This window comes from Panicum hallii, chromosome 1, assembly GCF_002211085.1.
Source record: "Panicum hallii strain FIL2 chromosome 1, PHallii_v3.1, whole genome shotgun sequence".
NCBI lineage: Eukaryota > Viridiplantae > Streptophyta > Magnoliopsida > Poales > Poaceae > Panicum > Panicum hallii.
In genome coordinates, this window is record NC_038042.1 from 49,631,396 (window position 1) to 49,651,892 (window position 20,497).

The 20,497-nt window shown below is 51.3% G+C and overlaps 1 protein-coding gene across 1 annotated transcript; it reads right to left on the reverse strand.

The window, feature by feature from the left end:
• Positions 1-6,399: 6,399 nt before the first annotated feature.
• LOC112898028 lies at positions 6,400-6,912 on the reverse strand. Its single transcript, XM_025966447.1, has 2 exons — positions 6,901-6,912; positions 6,400-6,804 (listed from the first exon to the last, which is right to left on the reverse strand). Exons 1-2 carry the CDS (start codon positions 6,910-6,912, stop codon positions 6,400-6,402), a joined length of 417 nt encoding a protein of 138 aa, XP_025822232.1.
• Between the last annotated feature and the right edge of the window lie 13,585 nt (positions 6,913-20,497).

The window sequence follows — 20,497 nt, forward strand, 5'->3', positions numbered from 1 at the left end:
CAAAACTCCCAGAACTGGTTGGCCGTGAAATTTGATCCCAAGTCCGTGATGATGGTATTCAAGAAGCCGAAGCGATGCAAGATATCAGAGATGAAATCAACAACCCGATCTGGTGTGAGCTTGGCTTTCGGCTTGTACTCGATCCACTTGGTAAACTTGTCGATAGCCACCAACACATGGGTGAAACCGCCTGGCGCCGTTGTGAAGGGCCCAATCATATCAAGGCTCCAGCAAGCGAAGGGCGAGGATGGCGGTATGGTGATGAGGCTGTGGGCTGGAACATGAGACTGCTTGCCGAAGAATTGACAGTTTTGGCACCTGCGCACCAGATCCTCCACGTCAGATACTGCGGTGGGCCACCAGAAACCGGCCCTATATGCTTTCCCCACTAGCGTCCTGGAAGCTGCGTGGTTGCCGCAAACACCTTCGTGTATCTCCCTCAGTATGTCATAGCCATCTTCCTTCGTGACGCACTTCATGAGAACGCCTGACCGGGCACCGCGCGGTAGAGCTTGTTGTCAACTAGGACGAAACCCTTACTTCTGCGCATGACACGTGCCGCCTCTGCGCTCCTTGTGTCAATTCCCGCCGGTAGCCTTTGATCCCGGATGAAGTCGATGAAAGCCTCTCTCCAGTCCTCACCCAGCGCCATAACCTCCCGATCGGGTTGTTGGGGACCCGCATCGATGGATATCTGTGGTGAAGACTTGATGGATGGCTGCTTGAGCTCCTGGACAAAGACTCCCGGTGGAACCTAAGCACGTGTTGACCCCAGCTTGGACAAAATATCTGCGCCAACATTGTGCTCCCGTAGCACATGATGAACTTCCAGGTCGGAAAATTTGTTTTCCAACTTGCGCACTTCATGTACATTGGCGTCCATCGTCTCCTTGTTGCAGTCCCACTCTTTGTTGACTTGCTGAACGACAAGAAGAGAATCACCATATGCAAGTAGTCGCTTGATCCCTAGTGATATCGCCAAACGAAGCCCATGAAGCAAGACTTCATACTCGGCTTCATTGTTGGATACCTCCAACAGGGTCTGAAGGACATACTTCAATTGTTCGCCCCGTGGAGAAATAAGCAGAACTCCGGCACCACCACCATCGAGCTTGAGGGACCCATCAAAATACATGGTCCAGTGCTCTGGCTTGTCGGCTGGAGTTGGAACTTGATTCTCCCTCCATTCGGCCATAAAATCGACTAAGGCTTGAGATTTGATTGCAGTTCGTGGCTTGAAGTCGATTGACAAAGCCCCCAGTTCCACTGCCCACTTTGATATGCGCCTCGTGGCATCTTGATTATGAAGAATATCCGCCAACGGGAAATCCGTGATCACAGTGATCTTGTACTCGTCGAACTAATGGCGCAGCTTTCTTGATGCGATTAGAATTGCGTATAAAAGCTTCTGAACGGCCGGGTACCGTACCTTGGATTCAGAGAGTACCTCGCTGACAAAGTAGATAGGCCTCTGCACACCAAATGCATGGCCTTCCTTGCCTCGGTCGACTACAATAGCACTGCTGACAACGTGAGTTGTTGCCGCAATGTAAAGTAGTAGATCTTCCCCCGGCCATGGTGCTGTAAGGATCGGAGGAGACTGAAGGTGATGTTTCAGATCTTGTAGAGCCCGCTCGGCCTCCTCCGTCCATTGGAACTTAACTTGGCGTTTCAGGAACTTGAAGAAGGGTAGTCCTCTATCCACGAGTCGGGAGATGAACCTCTTCAGGGCTGCCATACAACCTGTTAACTTTTGCACATCCTTAATTGTGGCCAGAGCCCCCATATTAGTAATGGCCAAAATCTTTACAGGGTTGGCTTCAATGCTCCGGTTGCTGACGATGAACCCGAGCAATTTCCCTGAAGGTACTCCAAAAACGCACTTGGTTGGGTTGAGCTTCCACCAAAATCTGCGCAGACTGCTGAACGTTTCTTCCAAATCTGCAATCAAGTCGTCGGAATCCCTGACCTTGATGACCACATCATCTACGTAGGCCTCAACGTTCCGATGCAGCTGATCTGCGAAGCACATCTGGATCGCACGCTGATAGGTTGCTCCTGCATTTTTTAACCCGAAGGACATAGTTTTGTAGGCATATGTCCCGTACGGGGTGATGAACGCTGTCTTGATCTGGTCCTCCTCCTTGAGCGCAATCTGATGATATCCTGAATAACAATCAAGGAAGCAAAGAATGAAACAACCAGCTGTCGAGTCGACAACTTGGTCAATGCGCGGTAGCCCAAAGTGATCTTTTGGGCAGTGCTTGTTGAGATCAGTGTAGTCAACACACATTCTCTATTCATTATTCTTTTTTCTTACAAGAACTGGATTGGCTACCCACTCTGGATGGATTACTTCTTTAATGAATCCAGCCGCGAGAAGTTTAGCTATCTCCCGTTTAATTGCCTCACGCTTATCGTGAGAAAACCTTCGCAGTCGTTGCTTTTTAGGCACAGCCTTCGGGTGTACGTTCAGACTATGCTCGATCAAATCCCTGGGCACCCCTGGCATAACCGTAGGTTTCCACGTGAATATGTCTCGGTTAGCCCGAAGGAAGCTGACGAGCGCGAGTTCCTATTTCTCACCTAAGCCCGTGCCGATGACAGCGGTCTTAGATGAATCACCCTCCTGGAGTTGGATCGTCTTGATGGCCACGTCGTCAGTCGACTGGATGCTCGACTTGCTGGCCTTTCTCGATGGAATCTCCAGCCCAGACTGGGAGAGCTGCTGCGCGGCTGCGAGTACTTCCCCTGAAGCATATGGCACACGAGTAGTCAAAGCGTACTGGATCACCTCCTGATTGCAATCATACGACTTCTTCAAGTCGCCTCGGAGAGTAAGTACTCCACTTAGTCCTGGCATCTTGAGAAGCAGATAAACGTAATGTGGCACTGCCATAAACTTGGCGAGTGCCGGATGACCCAATATTGCATGATGAGAAGATTCGAAGTTGGCCACTTCGAATTTGATGAACTCAGTGCGGTAGTTCTCCCTCGTGCCGAAGGTGACTGGGAGAACTACCGTACCAAGTGGGTGCGTCGCGTTACCTGGGACGATGCCGTAGAAAGGGGACTTGCTCGGAACTAGCATGTCCTTGAAGTCCAGGCCCATCTTTCTCAGAGTGCTGGCGAAGATGAGGTTGAGACCGCTCCCACCATCGATGAGGACCTTGGTGAGCCTGACCTCTGCCACAACAGGATCCAGAACCAGGGGGAACTTGCCGGGCTCTGAGAAGCTTGTCCACTGATCATCGCGGGAGAACGAGATGGGGACCTCCGACCAACAGAGTGATCATGGCACCGCCGGCTCGACGGACATGATCTCCCGAAGAAGCAGCTTCTGGTCCCGCCTGGAGCCGAAATCCCCATCTCACCCGAAGATGACGTTGATGGTTTCGAAGCATCCTAGAACTTCGGGTTGCGCCCTTGGTCCTCTTGGTCGTCATCCTCGGGTTCTTTGTCCGCAGGCTTCTTGTTCTTCTTACCACCACCAGAGTTGCTGAACATCCTCCGGAGGTGGTAGCAGTCGATGGCCGCGTGGTTGGCACCTGGATGCCATGGGCACTTCTTCTGCAGGAGCTTCTCGAACTCCTCCTGCGTCGTCGACTTCTTGCCCCGCGAGGGACGATCCACAGCCGTGATGAGATCATCTGGCTTGCGCTTTCAGGGTGGACCCGAATAGTCCCGCTGGCCTTTGTCGTTGCGGTTGTGATTTGGGTGCCTCAAATTGCTATCTTGGCGCCGCGGGAACTGCTCTCGCATCTTCTCCTCCTGTTTGGACCAATCATGCATCATATCACGAAGGCCCGCAACAGTCTTCGGCCTGTTCCGCCCAAAATCCTTGTAGATGCCTAGGTTGGTGATGCCGTTGTAGAAGTAGTCGATGATGTCGTCCTCCGAGATGTTCGCGATAGTGGCACGAATATCAAAGAAGCGACGGGTGTAGGACCGCAGGAGCTCGTTACGTTCCTTTTTACACTGAGCAAGATCATGACGAGTACCTGCGTGAGCGATCTCTCCCTGGAAGTTGTCGATGAAGACCTTCTTGAGTCGCTCCCAGGAGTCGATGGAGTTGTTGCTGAGGCTCTCCAGCCATGTGAGCGGCGCAGGGTCCAAAGCCATCGGGAAGTAGACGACCTTGGTGATGTTGGAGCCCCCTGCGACCTCAATGGCCGTGGAGTAGCAACGTAACCACTGCTGAGGAGCCTGCCTGCCATCGTACTTGGTGATGCCGATCGGCTTGAAGCCCTCAGGGTACTTGTAGCTGCTGAACCGTGCGGAGAAAGCTAGGAATTGGTCGCTGCAATCAGTACCTTCAATTTCAACTTCTTCGCGGACCTTGCGCCTGGAGTCGATCACGGACTGCGCGTCGCGGCCTTCATTAATATGTTGATGCAGGTCTTCTGGAGAAGGTCGATGATTGGCCTGTCGTGGGTTACCCCCTGGAGGTGGCTGCTGCCTCCCGCCAGGGGCCTGGCTCCCATGAGCATTGTCATTGTTGTGGCTGGGCTGATGTCCAGGGCGACCGCCTGCCGTTCGGCCGTGAGCCTGGCTCCGACTCTCACCCACATGCTCCTCCCTCATAGTAGACGCCGGGTTTTGCTGATCCAGCTGGATCCTGGCCCTCTGCATGTAAAGAAGTGCTTGACGCACATTCGGATTATTACTGCGCTCGACTATGGCCGTAACTCTGGCAATGTTGGCCACCAGGGTCCTAAAACCCCGTTCACTTACGGCGGCGAATTTAGGGTCTAGCTTGCGATGCATAGATCGCCTGCGCTCGTTGACCCTCCTCCGCCGGATTGTGCGGGCCCTGTTTCTGGCCCTCCGCGCCTCGCGATCGGCGTCGTTCTCGTCACCAGCGTTGGCTGTGGCCTCATCTTTGGAGACCGCATCAAAATCATCGATGGGAAAACCACCATCATCCTCGCCTTCTTCCGCCATTAGCACCCGGCGGGAGACGAGCTGTTCAGAGCTCGCGTCGACTAGTTTAGTCGACTCCTCCGCCATGGTGGCCAGCGGCCTGCCCTCCTGGAAAGGCAAAGGTTAGAGGTGGGCTACAAGTCGACCCTCAGCCTCGAGTAGATCGGAGAGCTCTATGCCCCTCCAATGTACGAAGCGCCCCTCCGGTACGGAGGTGATCATCAGATCACTGGCACTAAAACAACCCAAAGCCCCCCGACATGCGGTGGCTTCAAGCCCTCCAGACTAGAGCAAAGAGTCCAGGTTCTTCTCTAACATAGAGAGGGACCCGGAGATGTCGGCCTCCTGAAGATCAGTGGCCGGATTGCGTGAACCGAGTCGGGATCGGCTACACGAACCTTTAGATTGGAATGATTCCAACCCAAGGGAAGTTGTCGCAGCGCCGGATGAAGTCGAGCCGGGAGCTGACTCCATCTTGATCTTTGCAGCGGATGCATGGATTGACAAGTCGTCGAGATCATCAACGAACTTGTCGAGGTCGCTGCGAAGATCCGCCACGGGAGTCTTTGGCTTCATGTCGATGAGGAATCGCCGGAAATCACCCACACCATCTGCAATGCAGACCCACGAGCCAAAAACAAATGCCGTGCCTTGGGAGGGAACTGACCTGGTGAATCTGAAAGATGCCATCGAGCTCGCTGATGGATCTTCGACGCGCTCCCCAACCTGGCGCGCCTGTTGTCGGTGTTTAACCGGCTGCCCACCGAGGAATATACCCAAGGTGGTAGGTTTTAGGTGAGGAGACGCCGAGATTAGGAACTCGAAGGTGCAAGGAACACAAAACTTAGACAGGTTCGGGCCGCGAGGTGCGTAATACCCTACGTCCTGTATGGTGATTTGTATTGCCTTTGGTGTAAAATGATTTGAAGATCCTTTTTTGAGGGGGTCCCTGCCCTCCCTTATATATCCGGGAGGCCTGGGTTACAAAGATACTAACCAACTCCAGCTAAGGAATCGTACCAGAACATATCTCAGGTAGATTCCTTCTGTATCGGTTAGCTCTATCTCCTACTTAAACGGGATAAATAAGAGATAAATGAGATAAATAAGATATAAGATAGGCTTAATCTCCTAAACCTCTATTATGTTATGTACACAGTCCCGTGGCCCCGGGTCTGACAGTGTAGTCCACGCACATGTGGAGCCTGCCGTTGGCTTTCGGAACGATGACTGGTTGGCCGGCCACTCGGGATGAAAAACTTCTTGAATGAAGCCCGCTTCCAGCATCTTCCACACTTGCTCGCGGATGAAATCTTGCCTCTCCGGTGCCTGGTGCCGGACTTTCTGCTAGATGGGCCATGCTTCAGGGTGCACGGCTAGACAGTGCTCGATCACCACCCTGGGGACTCCGGGCATATCCGATGGTTTCCATGCAAACACGTCGGCGTTAGCCTGGAAGGAGACGAGCGCGCTTTCCTATTTTTCACCTATCTGTGCTCTGATCGTCACCGTCTTCTTGGGATCGTCTCCGAGGCGGACCGCCTTGGTGGGGGCCGCATCATAGGGGGCAATCCGCTGCTTAGCCGAAGGATGGGCTGACGGCTCGGGGCGTTCACCATCGTCCGGGGAGATGGCCGCCATGGCCTTGTAGAGCTTCTCGGCGCAATGCACCGACCCCTTGACGTTCACCTTGACGGAGATGACCCCGGAAGGTCCCAAGATCTTCAGGGTGCTGTATGCATAGTGCACAGCTGCCATGAACTTGGCGAGCACCGGGTGCCAGAGGATGGCGTCGTAGGGGAGGTCGAAGCGCGCCACGTCGAAGACAACATTCTCTGCGCGGAAGTTGTCCCATTCCCCGAATGTGACGGGCAGCTTGACCTGCCCCAGGGGAATCGTTTTCCAGTCAGTGATGCCATAGATTGCGTTCCTCAATCTCCATCTTGTGGAACACCTCCGGGGAGAGGAGCTTCAGACCTGCTCCCCCATCGATAAGGACTCTTCCCACCCCGAGATTGCAGATCGTGGAGGTCACAACGATTGGGAGTATACCGACCCCTGCCGTGTTGTTTGGATGGTCATTCCGGTCAAAGGTAATCGGCGTACCCGACCACTTTAGGAGCTGGGAGCTCGCTGACGCAGGGGAGGAAGCGCAGACCTCTCTCCAGAGGAGTTTGGATTTCCTTCAGGATGGAGGAGCACTTGCTCCATTGAAGACGATGGCCACGGCATGCAGTGGCTCCTAGAAGCCCAGGCTCGCGCCACCCAGAGCGTGGCGGCGGTTTCCCCGCTCCTTCTGGTGGTTCTCCGCGAGGCCCATGACCAGCCGGCACTCGGTGAGGTCGTGCCGATCGGTCCTATGGATCTCGCACCACTTGCCAGTTCCCTGCTTTGCCAGGGCCGGCTTTTGGGAGCCCCCTCCAGTGTTCCTACCCGTAGGTGGCTTATTGCGGCCTTCTGTCGCTAGGGCAGCGATAGCTTTCCACTTGTTCTTCTTGTTGCCAGGCTTGCTACATTCTGGGGAGGCGGGCTCCTCGGGCGCGTTGCGCTGTTCGGTGTAGCTTTGAGCCTTCGCCCCCCCGGGCACACTTGTCCGCTAGGGAGAACTGCTCGGCAACGATTTCGACATTGTGCACCTCGAGCTTCCCCACCAAGCACTTGTTGGTAACCCTCTCGCTAAACGCCATGATGACGGCGGATGGCGAGATGCGGGGAATGGTGTTGCGCACCTGGCTGAAACGCTGGATGTACTGTCGCAGCGTTTCGCCTTTGCGCTGTCTGACCGCAAGGAGATCTCCTCGGGCCCCGGGTCGGTTGAACGACCTAGAAAAGTTGGTGACGAATTGCTAGCATAGTCCACCCCACAAGCCGACAGATCCCGGCGGGAGGTTCATTAGCCAGGACCTCGCGGTACCCCTAAGGGCCACGTGGAAGTAGTTGGCCATGACCTGAGGACCCCCTACCCGGAGCCTGGATGGCCGTGGTGTAGAATTGAAGGAACTCCTCAGGGTCAATGGTACCATTGTACTTCTCCGGGATATTTAGCTGGAACATGGTGGGCCAGTCGACCCGCCGCAAGTCCGCAGTGAAGGCCCGACACCCGGCCCCGTAGGGTCCAATGTTGTCGTCGCCGGCGGAGCCGCGCCGCCCCGGTTTCCTTGCACGGGGGAGCCAGAAGAGGCGTGATCCTCCTCGGCCTCTTGGCACCACTCACGTGTACGCCTGAGGGTAGTCCGCGCGTCTTCACCGGCTCTCTTCTCGTCAAGGCGGGAGCGCAAGTCGCGCGACCCACCGGTGCGCGATCGGCCCAGAGTGGGCCACCACGACGGCGGCCGGGAGTCCCCACGGGAGGGACCTTCGGCGATAGTGCGGGAACTCTGAGCCCTAGGCCTTATGCATGCCTTCCCGACGAGACTGGCTAGCTCACCGAGCCACTTACCTTCGGGCGTTCTGGGCTCTGCTCTCACCAAGGGGTGGCATAGGAGTGCACGGGCTGCAACCAGTGCTTCCCTAGGGAGAATGCCACCGAGGCCGAGGTGCCCTCATGCCCGGGACGCCTGCAGGACCGCTCGCTTCCGGGCCCCATCCCGAAACTGGATGAGCCTGACATTGGCGGAGGCGGTGCCTCCGGAGGCGGACTTGGGAGCGTCAAGTCGGGGTGTCCCCGTGATGATTGACGCCAGCCAGCGCCTGCCTGGTGCGAGGGGATGTGGTTCCAACGCCCCCGTGCTAGGCGGCGCATTGGATGGCCCCCTTCGGGGGGCAACATCATTGTTGCTCTCACCGTCGAAACAGTCCTAGCAGCTTGCCATGGTTTCTCTTGAAGGTCTTTCGTCGGGGATGGAGATCCTACAGGCCAACACCCCCTACCTGGCGCGCCAGCTATCGGTGGGTGAGTACTGCAAGCAGGGATTTGTGGGAACCCCCTTTTAGAGATTCGGCCAGGGGTGTAACATGCAGTAGCATTCCGGCCGTGTGACGATCAGGAGATAAAGGGGTTTATACAGGTTCCGACCGCTATGAGAGAAACACCCTACGTCCTATGTGGAGCTGGTAGTCGTATTCAGTTGAGTCTCTCTTTACATGTTGCCTATCTATTCTATTTATAGCCTTTCCCGTGGGCCTCTGGGAGAGGCGTACCACCTTGAGTGTTAATGTGGCACCTGATGAGGGGCGCCGACCTGCAAGTGGCGCCCGCCCACCAGACAGGGTCCTGCGCCGTGGGCTAGGACTGTTGTTGCCTGGGGTCCACCTCGAGGGACCCCGGGATACCTTGAGGTCTCTCTCGGGCTCTGTGTATCGCTCGGGGCTGCAAGTGGCGTCCGCCCACCAGAGGGGCCCTGCATCATGGGCCAGGACTGTTGGGGCCCCGGAACTTCCTCGAGGGACCCGGAGATGCCCCGAGGTCCCTCCCGGGCGCTGTGCATTGCCCGGAGTCTTTCCGGTTTGCCGCTCGGGGTCGTCGGCGCTCCTCTCCACGCGTGTCCAATGTGACGGGAGGCGTAGGTGGCGGGGGGCCACCAAATCGGCCATTGCCAGACGACAGGACGTGACCCGAGAGGGGGGCTCCCTCTGTCCTGGTTACCGCACCGTCTATGAGCACGCCTCCCCCGTAATCATGTTGTTTTACGGGGAAGGCGCACCGCCCTTGGGCCTCGCCCGGTCGTAGTAGGGTGGGTACATTAAATGCGCCGATAGGCGAATCCCTTCTCCACGAAGCTACCGCCATGTACCGGGGAGGCTTTTGGCCTCCCGCGATCTTGGATCCTCTAGAAGGTGCTTCGGTTTGGCCCAACACTGCTAATGGGCCAGGAGGGCCTTTCAGCCCATTTACCTTTGGTTTGTCCAGGGCTATTGGGACCCATTCTCGTGGCGCTGACAGCGTCAAATGAAACACAACAACGTATAGTAAAGTCATGCAAGAATTTTAGGCTGACTATTATCATTAATCTACCAAAATAAGTTATATTTCCTATACGCTGGTGTAGTGTTTCATTTGTCGCTAGGGATAAAAGAGTCATTTCGTGTTACTTTTAACACCGTTAGCTTGTCAAACTAACGGAAGGGCCAAACACCAAAACAAATTCGTTTTTAGGCCAAATAAGCAAGCTCAATCGAAAAGGGGCCAAAAAATTAAGCCGAACTTTTACTGGGGTCAAGGAACTAATTTACTCTAAAGTTTTTCCTTCATGTCTGCATAAACTAATTGTGATTCTGTATTAGGCCTGACAGCAATTGGTCCTTGAAGTACTTCCCAGAAATAGTTTCATGGCTAGAATCAGTGTTATAACTCTTAGTTTTGTTTGCTTTTTGCTTTCTTTTGTTACTCCCTTTGTAACCTCTTGTAACTTTCTGCTTTCGTTTTTTTAATATATAACCCCTCCTGTTCTGTAAAAAAAAAAAGTGGTCCTTGAGTGTCTAGTCTCATAAAGAAATAGCACCGGTAAAAAAAAAGACAGCGGTCATGCTTCGGCGAGACGTGCTAATATACAATACAACGCTGTCGAAAGTTTTTGCAGTACTAGTTTACTATGATACATACTTGCATATTTACCAATGTATAGGTAAGTGCAGATATCCTCAGCATTTGTCCCTACTTAAGAGCCGCACATTTCGCGGTCATGGTCGAGAATCGATCGCTACAGTACTCCCCACTCACCCAATCATCCGTCACTAGTTTTTTTAGATAAAAGAAAAAATGATCCATCACTAATGTGTAGACGATATGGATCCCTAATGAAGTTTTAAATTTCTACTAGAACTTCTGTTTCAATATATGAATCAATACAATCCACTAATCATGTCATTGTGGATTCAATAGCTACGTAAAAAAGTTTGTGCTCACGAACAAAGACGTGGATTTGCGCTAGACACTTTGAATCACTTCTGGTGGTTTATCTCTCAGCCTGATTTCGCTGGTTGTGTTGACAGAGGACCCTTCCGAGCTCCCTACCTTTCTGGCAGTGGCGGAGGACGCGATAAAATCAAGGTATTGCCGAGACAACGAGCTAAAAAAATCATGCCGCAATTTAAACGTTTTTTACGACAAGCAAATGTAAAATGAGACTGAAATGAGAGCGAAAAAATACCTTATCAAGAGGTCATCGTGATGACGCGATCATGATAAATTAATAACCAAATATCAATTACAATATAGCAATTAAAAATCTGCAAAAAAAGATAAAAATGAGTTAATAATGATATATTTAAGTGAAGAATGTTTAAAAAGAGAAATAAAGTATACCTCTAATATTAGAAACAAAGCGATCAATTGGAATACGAAGACCCGGATCAGAAATAATGTGGTCCGGGTTGAACTCAATTATACCTTCCACTTCTTGACCATTAACTTCTTCACTATTGTTTTCTTGAACATATGCATTTTCTTCCTCAATATCCTCTTGAACATGTGCATCTTCTTCCGCTTCACCGTTGTCATCTTGAACATCCGGATGAGCAATGTTTTCTGCTTCCACTTCTACTTCAGGTTCATGATGAAGATAAACTCCACTAGCATGAGTGCTACTCTATCCACGAGTAAAATATCTATAGATCCCTGAAATTAAACATGGTCACTGGTCAGCCGAAATGCCGAATGTTCAAGATATACCTATAAATTACTAGATATTGAGTCTAGACACTGGACAATGAGTAAAAATATACCATTTTGGTTAATTTTTTTCTTCCCCTTGCTATTTCCAACCATGGTTAGGATGGCCGATGGCGGCGGGGCGCTGGCACTCAGCAAGACGGCAAGGACGGCGGCCGGAGCGGCGCCAATGTGCAGCTCCACAAATTCTCAAATCTCTGTCACCGGACTCTCTTAGCAGTGCCCTGAAAAGTGACAACCAAAGAGGAAATCAAGAACTTGACGTCTTGACACTTGACAGATAAATACAGATTACACATTACAGAAGGGCTCAAGGCCTCAAGCTGAGGGCAGAACCGCACTACCGCAGTCCGCAAAGGCGCAGAAGGCAGAGGCGGGCGGCGGCGGGCGAGCGGGCGGTGGGCAGGGCTGCGGGCGGCGGCGGGCGAGCGGGCGGCGGGCGGGCGGGGGCGGGGCCGCGGGGCTGCGGGCGGCGGGCGGGGGCGGGGCTGCGGGCGGGCAGCGCCGCGGCGGGCGAGCGACAGGCGGGGCTGCGGGCGGCGCCGCGCCGGGCGGACGGCAGGCGGGGCTGCGGGCGGCGGCGGGCGAGTGGGCGGCGGCGGGCCGCGGCGGGCGAGCGGGCGGCGGCGCGCGGGGCTGCAGCTGCAGTCACGGTATGACGGTGGGCAGGGGTCGTGGGGAGCAGAGTCACGGTGGGCCGGTGGGGAGCAGACTAGGGTTAGATTTTTTTTTTATTGGGCTGGGCCGAGCCGAGGTATTGCCCGGGCAATACCGGGCAATAACGGGCCCTCCGCCCCTGCTTTCTGGCACGGTACCACCATTATCAGTGAAGCATTGGTCGTATGTTGCAGCCATTTCTGAGCCCGTCTAATCCAAACAGTAGGTCAGTGTGACACTCAGGTACTTGGTATTGTTACGCACTAGATTTTAGTATGAAATTGTGTGCAAAATATGGTGAAAGTATGTTTAAAAACTTAAATGATAAGGGAAAGGGTTGTTTATATAATTATAAATTAATAAAGGTCCTTTAGTGTTAAATGGGTAAGTATGGAAGGTAGAATTTAAATGTATGAGGGTTGTTTTGCAAAAGTTAAAAACTTACATTTAAATCATAAATATAGGTGAAACTACACTTAGGATGTAAATGTAGTGTAGTTTTTAAATAGGATTTATATAAAGTTTAGAAACTTTGCTAAGTTTTATAGTAATTTCAAATCTGTTGCTCTTCTACAAATAAACCTTAAAGCAAAGTTATAGATTTTGAAAAACCCTACACTTTTGCTTTTGGGCCCATTTTCATTTGAGCTCTGGTTTGAAAGTTACTTGAACATTACAGTGGAGTCCTTGTGTTTTTGGGGATTTGCTTTTCAGTCCTCTTTCATCTACCTCCACTCTCCCTCCTCTGTTTCTCTGCCCGCGCGCTGCCGCCGCTCTGCCGGCCATGTGCAGCGCCCCCGCCGCCCCAGCGCCGCTCTGCACCAGGCCACGTGCCCTCCCCCGCCTCGCCGCCGCCTTCCTAACCCCACGCTGGCTTCCCCTGCTTCCCCCACGTCGCATCGTCACTGCCCGTGCCGCCACGCGTACCGCCGGCGTGCCAGCTCCTGCTCCCGCGCAACCCCATCTTCTTCTGGACCCTGAGCACCTCCTGGAGCTCCTCAAGCACTCATTCTTGCATCTGCACAAACACATTTTGCTTCCTGGTCTTTGCGCCGATCACCCCACCTCACCGGACCTCCTCCGCGGCTTCGGTTCACCGTCGGCAGCCCCCACCGCCGCTCCCCATCCCTGGTCCAGAGCACAAATAGCATCCCCGTCACCCACCGGTGCTCCCCAGCCCATCCAATCTCGCTCAGGTGCACCGAAACAGCCGGACCGCAGCGCCGACGAGCTCCTTACTCCGCTGCCGCTCGGCCTCGCCGTCGACCCGCCGATCCACCACCTCCTAGCCCCGGCCAAGCACCCCGTTGGCACCACATCATCACGTGGAAGCTCTATGACCACTTTATTGCCGCTCTCCGGCACCCTAGCCACCGGAACGCCGTCGACCCCCTCGGAGTTCCACCGCCCGCCCCTGTTCGCCGCCGTTACGCCACCCCGGCCCCTCTCCTCCCCGACACCAACCACCCCCGTGCCCGCCGTGAGTCGCTGATCTTTTCCCCTCACGTGCCCCTCGCCGCCGGCGAGCTATCTCACCAGAATTTGATCGGCCATCGGTCGGACCTCCTGTGTAGCCCGGCCAGGGACTCAATTGCAAGGCTTTAAAAAGTTTCCAGGGGTCTATCTGTGAGAAAGTAGCACCCCTCTTCAAACACAAATCAGTCAACTTGTAAAATCCATAGGAAATTGTAGAAAAATCCAAAAATTGCCAAATTAGTTTTGTTAGAAACTATAATTCAAGCTCTACAACTTTTATTAATAAAGTATGGTTTGAAACTTAATACTTTTGAATCTATTTTAAACCTAAGTAAAAGAGGTATTTTATGCATAACTTTTGCATACTAGCTTATCTTCTTATGATTTTTGGTATCTAGCTTCTTTAGGTCATGGGTAAGCCAGTGTAAAAATTTCATACTTAGAATAGCTTTGTAGTTTAAGTTCCTTTAACCTTTTACAAATCAAATTAGGAAAGATTTCAAATTATTTAAACATATTATTAAGGCTCTTTTGTCTAGATCTTTTTATCATAGCTTAATATATTGATAATTAGTTCATAATTAAATTTTCAAGAATTTATAATTCTGATTGCTTGGGATTTGAATTTAAACTTGAAATTTGAATTCAAATTCAAATATTTTAGTTTCTATTTCTAGAAAATTATGAAAAATTCACCATATGCTTATTTATTGAAAATAAACTTAACCACAAAAATCCATGGTCAGAACCTTTATGGTTTTAAAAATAAAAATCAAACTTATCCAATTACTTCAAAGTAATTCCATGACTTAAGTGTAACTAGTAGCTTGGAATCCAACCCCCCCTTGCTTCAAGGGTCTATATTAGTTAATTTGTTGGATTGAAACTTTATCGTGAAGTGAAATTCTTAACTTAAGAACCGTCTCACTTAAATCATTGCATATCATGTAGAGTGAACGACACTCGACGACGGAGACTACGAGCTAGTCCTGGAACAAGACCAAGGGTTTTATGAAGACTCGATAAACGTCGCCGAGACTCTAACTGAAGTTCCGAACCAAAGTTCAGAAATCCTTGACACTCCTGCCCCCAACCCCACTCAAGAAGGCAAGCCCCGGTGCATAACCTAGTATTTCAAATTACTACATGATGCAATCTTATACTCATATATTATATCTTGCATTAAGTCTAGGAGTTGAAATAAAACCCTAGATGCATAAATCCTAGGAATCCAATGTATTGTACCTGAGTCCTTATCGCATAGATGCTCCGCTAATGGGACCGGTAGAAGTCGGGTGATTTCCTGTCACTCGCGCGATATAGGAGTTGAATGTTTACTATTCTGCAATCACTATAAGGATGATGGACGGGGTCATGTGCAATATCATGACTCGGGATGTTACCCCGTCTGTGTTGATAAAAGTTGATAAGATCGCAATGTGTGGTAGTGGTGGCTAAGCGTTTGAAAGTACTAACCACATGCCGCGAAATATGGTAAAGCGGTAAGCCTAGTACCTGATTAGCCCGGCAAATGGACATGTCTCCACCACTCGATTATTTGGTTTCTGTTGTACACACGCACCGACGTGTGGGAGTATGTTCTGCGTAGCAGACAGGAGTACGATCATGTAGTCGTGCTACAGACGTATGTCCTGCACAGTTGGTGTGCGTACGGTCCAGCAGTCGCTTGTGGTGGCCCTGATCCATAACCTGGAATATGAGGAAAACGGTTGCTTCGGAACGATCTTTGGATGCTCCAAGCGTGTGAGTTAGGTTTGCCATGCAAGGTTTGGAAATTTGATTCAGAATCATCCGTTTCTCGCGGAGATTGAGACTGCTTATTCGTTCTGCCACATAGAGTAATAACAGTAACTATTGCTGGAATAATCTTGATGGATGATAATCTGTACCTTGCTTGTCTAGAATAGGTACTTACCTAGAATGGCTAATCAAGTTAGAATTTTGAAGGCTAAAATTTGAAAGTAGATCATACTCTTTGTTGCTTTTCAGCTGAAATTAAACCCAAAACCGTATCAAACCTTCATGAGTCTAAATACGGGCTAAGAATACCCGATCCCGGTTAAGTCTTGTTGAGTATTAGTATACTCAGTCTTGCTAGTGAATTTTTCAGGTATAACCTTCGAGAACCCCGATAGCTCGGCATGGCCAACTTCGGTTCCGTTTGGCTGGTCCGTGGAATGGGATCCGTCCCCGGCTGGCAGTGACACTTCTGAGTGACACCAAGCTTTGGGTTGAGCGCGGTGTCAACGTTCACGACGTGCGTAGTCGCGTGATTATTTTCCTTCCGCTGTGAACCTGGACAAGCTATTCAGCTTGTCACTTTAAACAATATTTGTATAAGTTTACTTTAAGTTTGAAACGGTTTGTAGTAATATTTAAGTTTCTGTAAATTAAAAGTTGGTGAGCTGTGATGTGATTGTATACTCGCCTTCGTGCGAGGTAAACCTGCCTCGATCCTATTGAACCGTGGTTGTATCGGGCGGAGACCCGACAAACCAATGGGTTGTTCCGTTTGAAGTGCATTGAGTTAGTATCGGCTGTATAGCGATGACTAGCACACTTGAGCCGGAATAATTTAGACGGTTCTGCCACGGTCAGGCGCCAGAGGACATCAAAAACGCCTGCAGGATCGCCCACCCCTGCACAAGACGGCAGCCTATCTCATGCAATTCTTTCGTTTCCAAGCCGGCCGGAGGCCCGTGATCTGATGAATGGTGTCGCAAGCACCGACTGGCCGCTCACGTGCACGTACGAGTGCAGCGAGCAGCTGGTATGTTGGCAATTCGGTCGGCAGGTTTCGGAGGTTCTGGGGTAGGTTGCGGATGGCGGAATCGGCATTGGGGACAAGATGTTTGTTCTGGGCTTCTGGCTTTAATTTCTACAGCCTGCTCTGTAGCTGTAGTTGTGTCCACAGTCCACCACCTATTAGATTCCAAAGATGGACCAACTGGCAGCTGGTAGAAGCAGATGCCCCAAGTGAGGGCTGCATTCCAGGGTGTACCCGACTATGCAACCAGCCAACCACTGCACCGATAAGTAAATGCCATGTTAATTGTAGCCGTCAGCCCGTCACAATTTATGCTAATTGTGGCCATCGGGATTTCAATCCTAGTTATAAAAGTTCTGAATTTGAGACTTAGGTAAAAAGTGTAAGAGAAAATTTTTCTTGCGGTCCCTATCTACTCCAACCATGTTTAAAGAGATATTTGCTGTAAGAGAGATTTTTTCGGGTGGTCTCTACGAATGGGTGCGCTGTTGTTGTTGTTGCGTTCTCCCTCATTTGAATGTGGAGCGTAAGCGTTGACAATATAGGCAAACGTAGTATTAGATTTCGTATAAAATAAATTATGCAAAACGCTGGAACTAGCAATGCATAGATTTAACATACTAGACAGCATAAACGATATAGCTAGGATTTTAGGATACATGCTTAAGAGACAGATCAGATCACAGATTACGTACTGAGGCTTGGTGAAGACCTTGAGCAGTTCCGCAAAGCACTTCCAAAAATCTTATTGGCTCTTTACCGGTGCAGGATCCCAAAGGCGAAGGTAAGAGACAGATCAGATCACAAATTACGTACTGAAGCTTGGTGAAGATCTCCCGATGCAGGATCCCAAAGGCAAAAGGTTCCGGAGACCTGCTGTTCCGTTCGCCGGTGCTCGGAATGGAGAAGGCTACGGTGGCGGCGCAGCAGCGAGAAGAGGCAAAACCCTAGCTTGTTTATGTGTTCCCTGATGGAGGTTGATGGGTCATATATATATATATATATACATATATATATATATGGAAGTCAAACCGACCTCGTATCGCGTTAGCGATCTAAACCGATTAAGTTTAGGGCGTCCGCTGTCGGTGTTTAACCGGCTGCCCACCACGGGTTATACCCAAGGTGGTAAGTTTTGGGTGAGGAGACGCCGAGATCAGGAACTCGAAGGTGTAAGGAACACAAGATTTAGACAGGTTCGGGCTGCACGGAGCGTAACACCCTACGTCCTGTATGATGATTTGTATTCCCTTTGGTGTAGAATGACCTAATGATCTTCTTCTTTTGAGAGGGGTCCCTGTCCTCCCTTATATATCCGAGAGGGCAGAGTTACAAGGATACTAAGCAACACCAGCAAAGGAATCGTACCAGACCACATCTCAAGTAGATTCCTCCTGTACCGGTTAGCCTCATCTCCTATTTAAACGGAATAAATAAGAGATAAACAAGATGAATAAGAGATAAGACGGACTTAATCTCTTAGACCTCTTTAAACTACGTTATGTACCCAGGCCGGTGGCCCCGGGTCTGACAACCCCCCGAGCTCTTCGTAGCTGAGTACTGCAGGCTCATCGAGTACTTTCGAAGCAATATTCGACTTCTTCTGAAAGCTTCGTCTTGAAGTCCTCCTTCGAGTACTTGCTTGGCTGCATCGAAGCTATGAGGTGCTCATGCCCCGAATCATATTTTTAACATGGTGTGCGATTGAAAAATCGCACTCCATATGGAGTAGCCCCCGAGCCTTAGGTTGAATCGGAGAATCAGGCTAAGGGTCCCATTAGTCTGTAATCCTTCTTATCCTTCAAAGAAATTTGAAAAACAAGTAGTCGATGCCACGTATCCCGCAGCCCCTGAGCCTTGAATCCAAATCCCACAAAATTGGAGATAAGGGTCCAAAAAGCGTGGCATGCAAGCTAAAAAATGACAACTTGAGAAATTACCAAAGAGATGATACAAATGATGGAATTAGATCATAAATTTGAAAACCCCTTTTTTCAGGCTAATTAGCCCTGAAAAAATGATTAATCGAATATTTAATCCAATCAGTCCACCAAATGACCCCTCCACTTCGGAATATTCCCAAAAACGGCTCTTGAACTTCAGAACAGTAACTTTTCCCCATCCCGCTGGTTATTTAACCCCGCGCAATAGTGAGAGAAACTGTGCTTTCAATCTGCATTTTGCCAAGAGCCACCAAAATCCCTAATCAGAGCCACGCGCCGCCGCCATCCCCCCAAAGAAAATCCTCCCACCCTGATCTCCCCGCCCCTCTCCCCGCAGCCCCTGAGCATCTCGTGGCGTGCGAATCGGAGATGGTGCCCAAAAAGTCGGAGATCGAGGGGAAGAGGTAGGAAGCGCAGCCGTCGACCGCGGAGTGGACACACAGTAAGTGCTCCCTCAACGATCTAAACAAACTAGTTTCTGAGGGGTTGCTGCAAGAGAAGAATCTTGTCAACTGGTGCCCCTCTTACCGAGAACCTTTCCCTATGGAAAATGTTGACGAAATCGTCACATTTCACCATTTTGCCGAACGGGGATTGGCTCTCCCCTCTTGTTCTTTCTTCCGCGGCCTTCTGTATTATTATGGGTTGAGCTCCATCAGCTCAACCCGAATTCCATCTGCCACATTTCAATTTTATCTATTTCTGCGAAGCCTTCCTCGGAATCGAACCCCACTGGGATCTTTTCCACTTCCTCTTCCGCGTCAAGCCATAGCCCACGTCGAAAAGCCTTTCCGTTGTGGGGGGCGCCGGCTTCCAATTGCGTAAGCAGGCTGGTGACACATATCTCACATACAAATTCCCCTCCAACCTTTCTGGGTGGAAGAATCACTGGTTCTATATCGAGAACCATGCTCCCCAACTCCCAGCGAAATCAAACAGACCGCCTGTAGTGAGGCCGGAGTGGAATCTTGAACCTTCCAGTGGAGATATGGATCAAGTCAGGGAATTGCTGGACATCATAGAAGCGCAGAAGGCGAAGGGAGTGACCGGTGCCTCCGTCATGTTCACGTTTTTCAAATGCCGCGTCCAGCCGATCCAGCAACGACACCATCTTAGATTCGAGAACACAGGCGCCACTGATCCTTCCCGCATGTGCGCAGAGGAACTACCAGACGAAGCCGCACTCCAGCGAGTCCAGCGAGTGTTGCTGGACGTGGACGCCGTGCCGTATGTGCCAACGTTGTTTTCCGCGCGAAATCCGCCCAAACCAGTAAGTACTCGACTACTTTTTCTTGAAATCAACCTCTGTTACTCCATTACTGACTAAAAAACTTTTTGCAGGGACACACAGAGCTGTACCGCAGCTATCTGCCTCGACCCGACATCCCCCGGCCGGACCACCTCCTCCCCAGCGCCGCTGTTGCGGCGAAGAGGGCTCGCATTGCTGTGGCCCAGCGCAGTAGCGGGTCCACAGAAGATGTGAGCTCCCGGGCAGAGGAGGGAGCTGAAGGAGAAGCGCGCCGGGACAACTCCTCCGAGCCAAGCGTGGAGTTGACCGGCGCTTTGCTGCTGGTGCCACAAGGTCGTCGGATAGTGCGGAAGCGGAAAGCGCAAGAAGTCGAATCTTCTGGGTACTTGTTGTTGCCTTATTGTATTGCCATACATTGATATTATGCCGTGCTTACAATGTCCTCCTGTAGTCCTTCCGCGTCCTCCTCCCGGGCCGAGCCCGAAGAAGAAAGAACAGGCTCATCGGGCCACAGGCTGGTGAAACCCCACCGCCAGCAACGGGGACGCCGCGACAGGCCGTGCGGATGAAAAGGGCCATCAAGAAGAAATCGATACTGTAAGTCTGCCTCTGGTTGCACAATAAATATGTTAATCTTTCGACTTGTGCGTTGACTGACTTCGACTTGGTTAGAGCTGCAAGCGCCGCGGACCTCCAGCTGACACCAGCTTCGACTACCCCAGCCCCCGGGTCTTCGACCCGAGAGGAATATTCAAGCGCGGGGCCAGTCACAGTTGCGCCAGCCCCCGAGCCGTCAGCCCCAGAAGGGTCAGCACCCACGGAGCCAGCCCCCAGGACAAACGCGACACTGC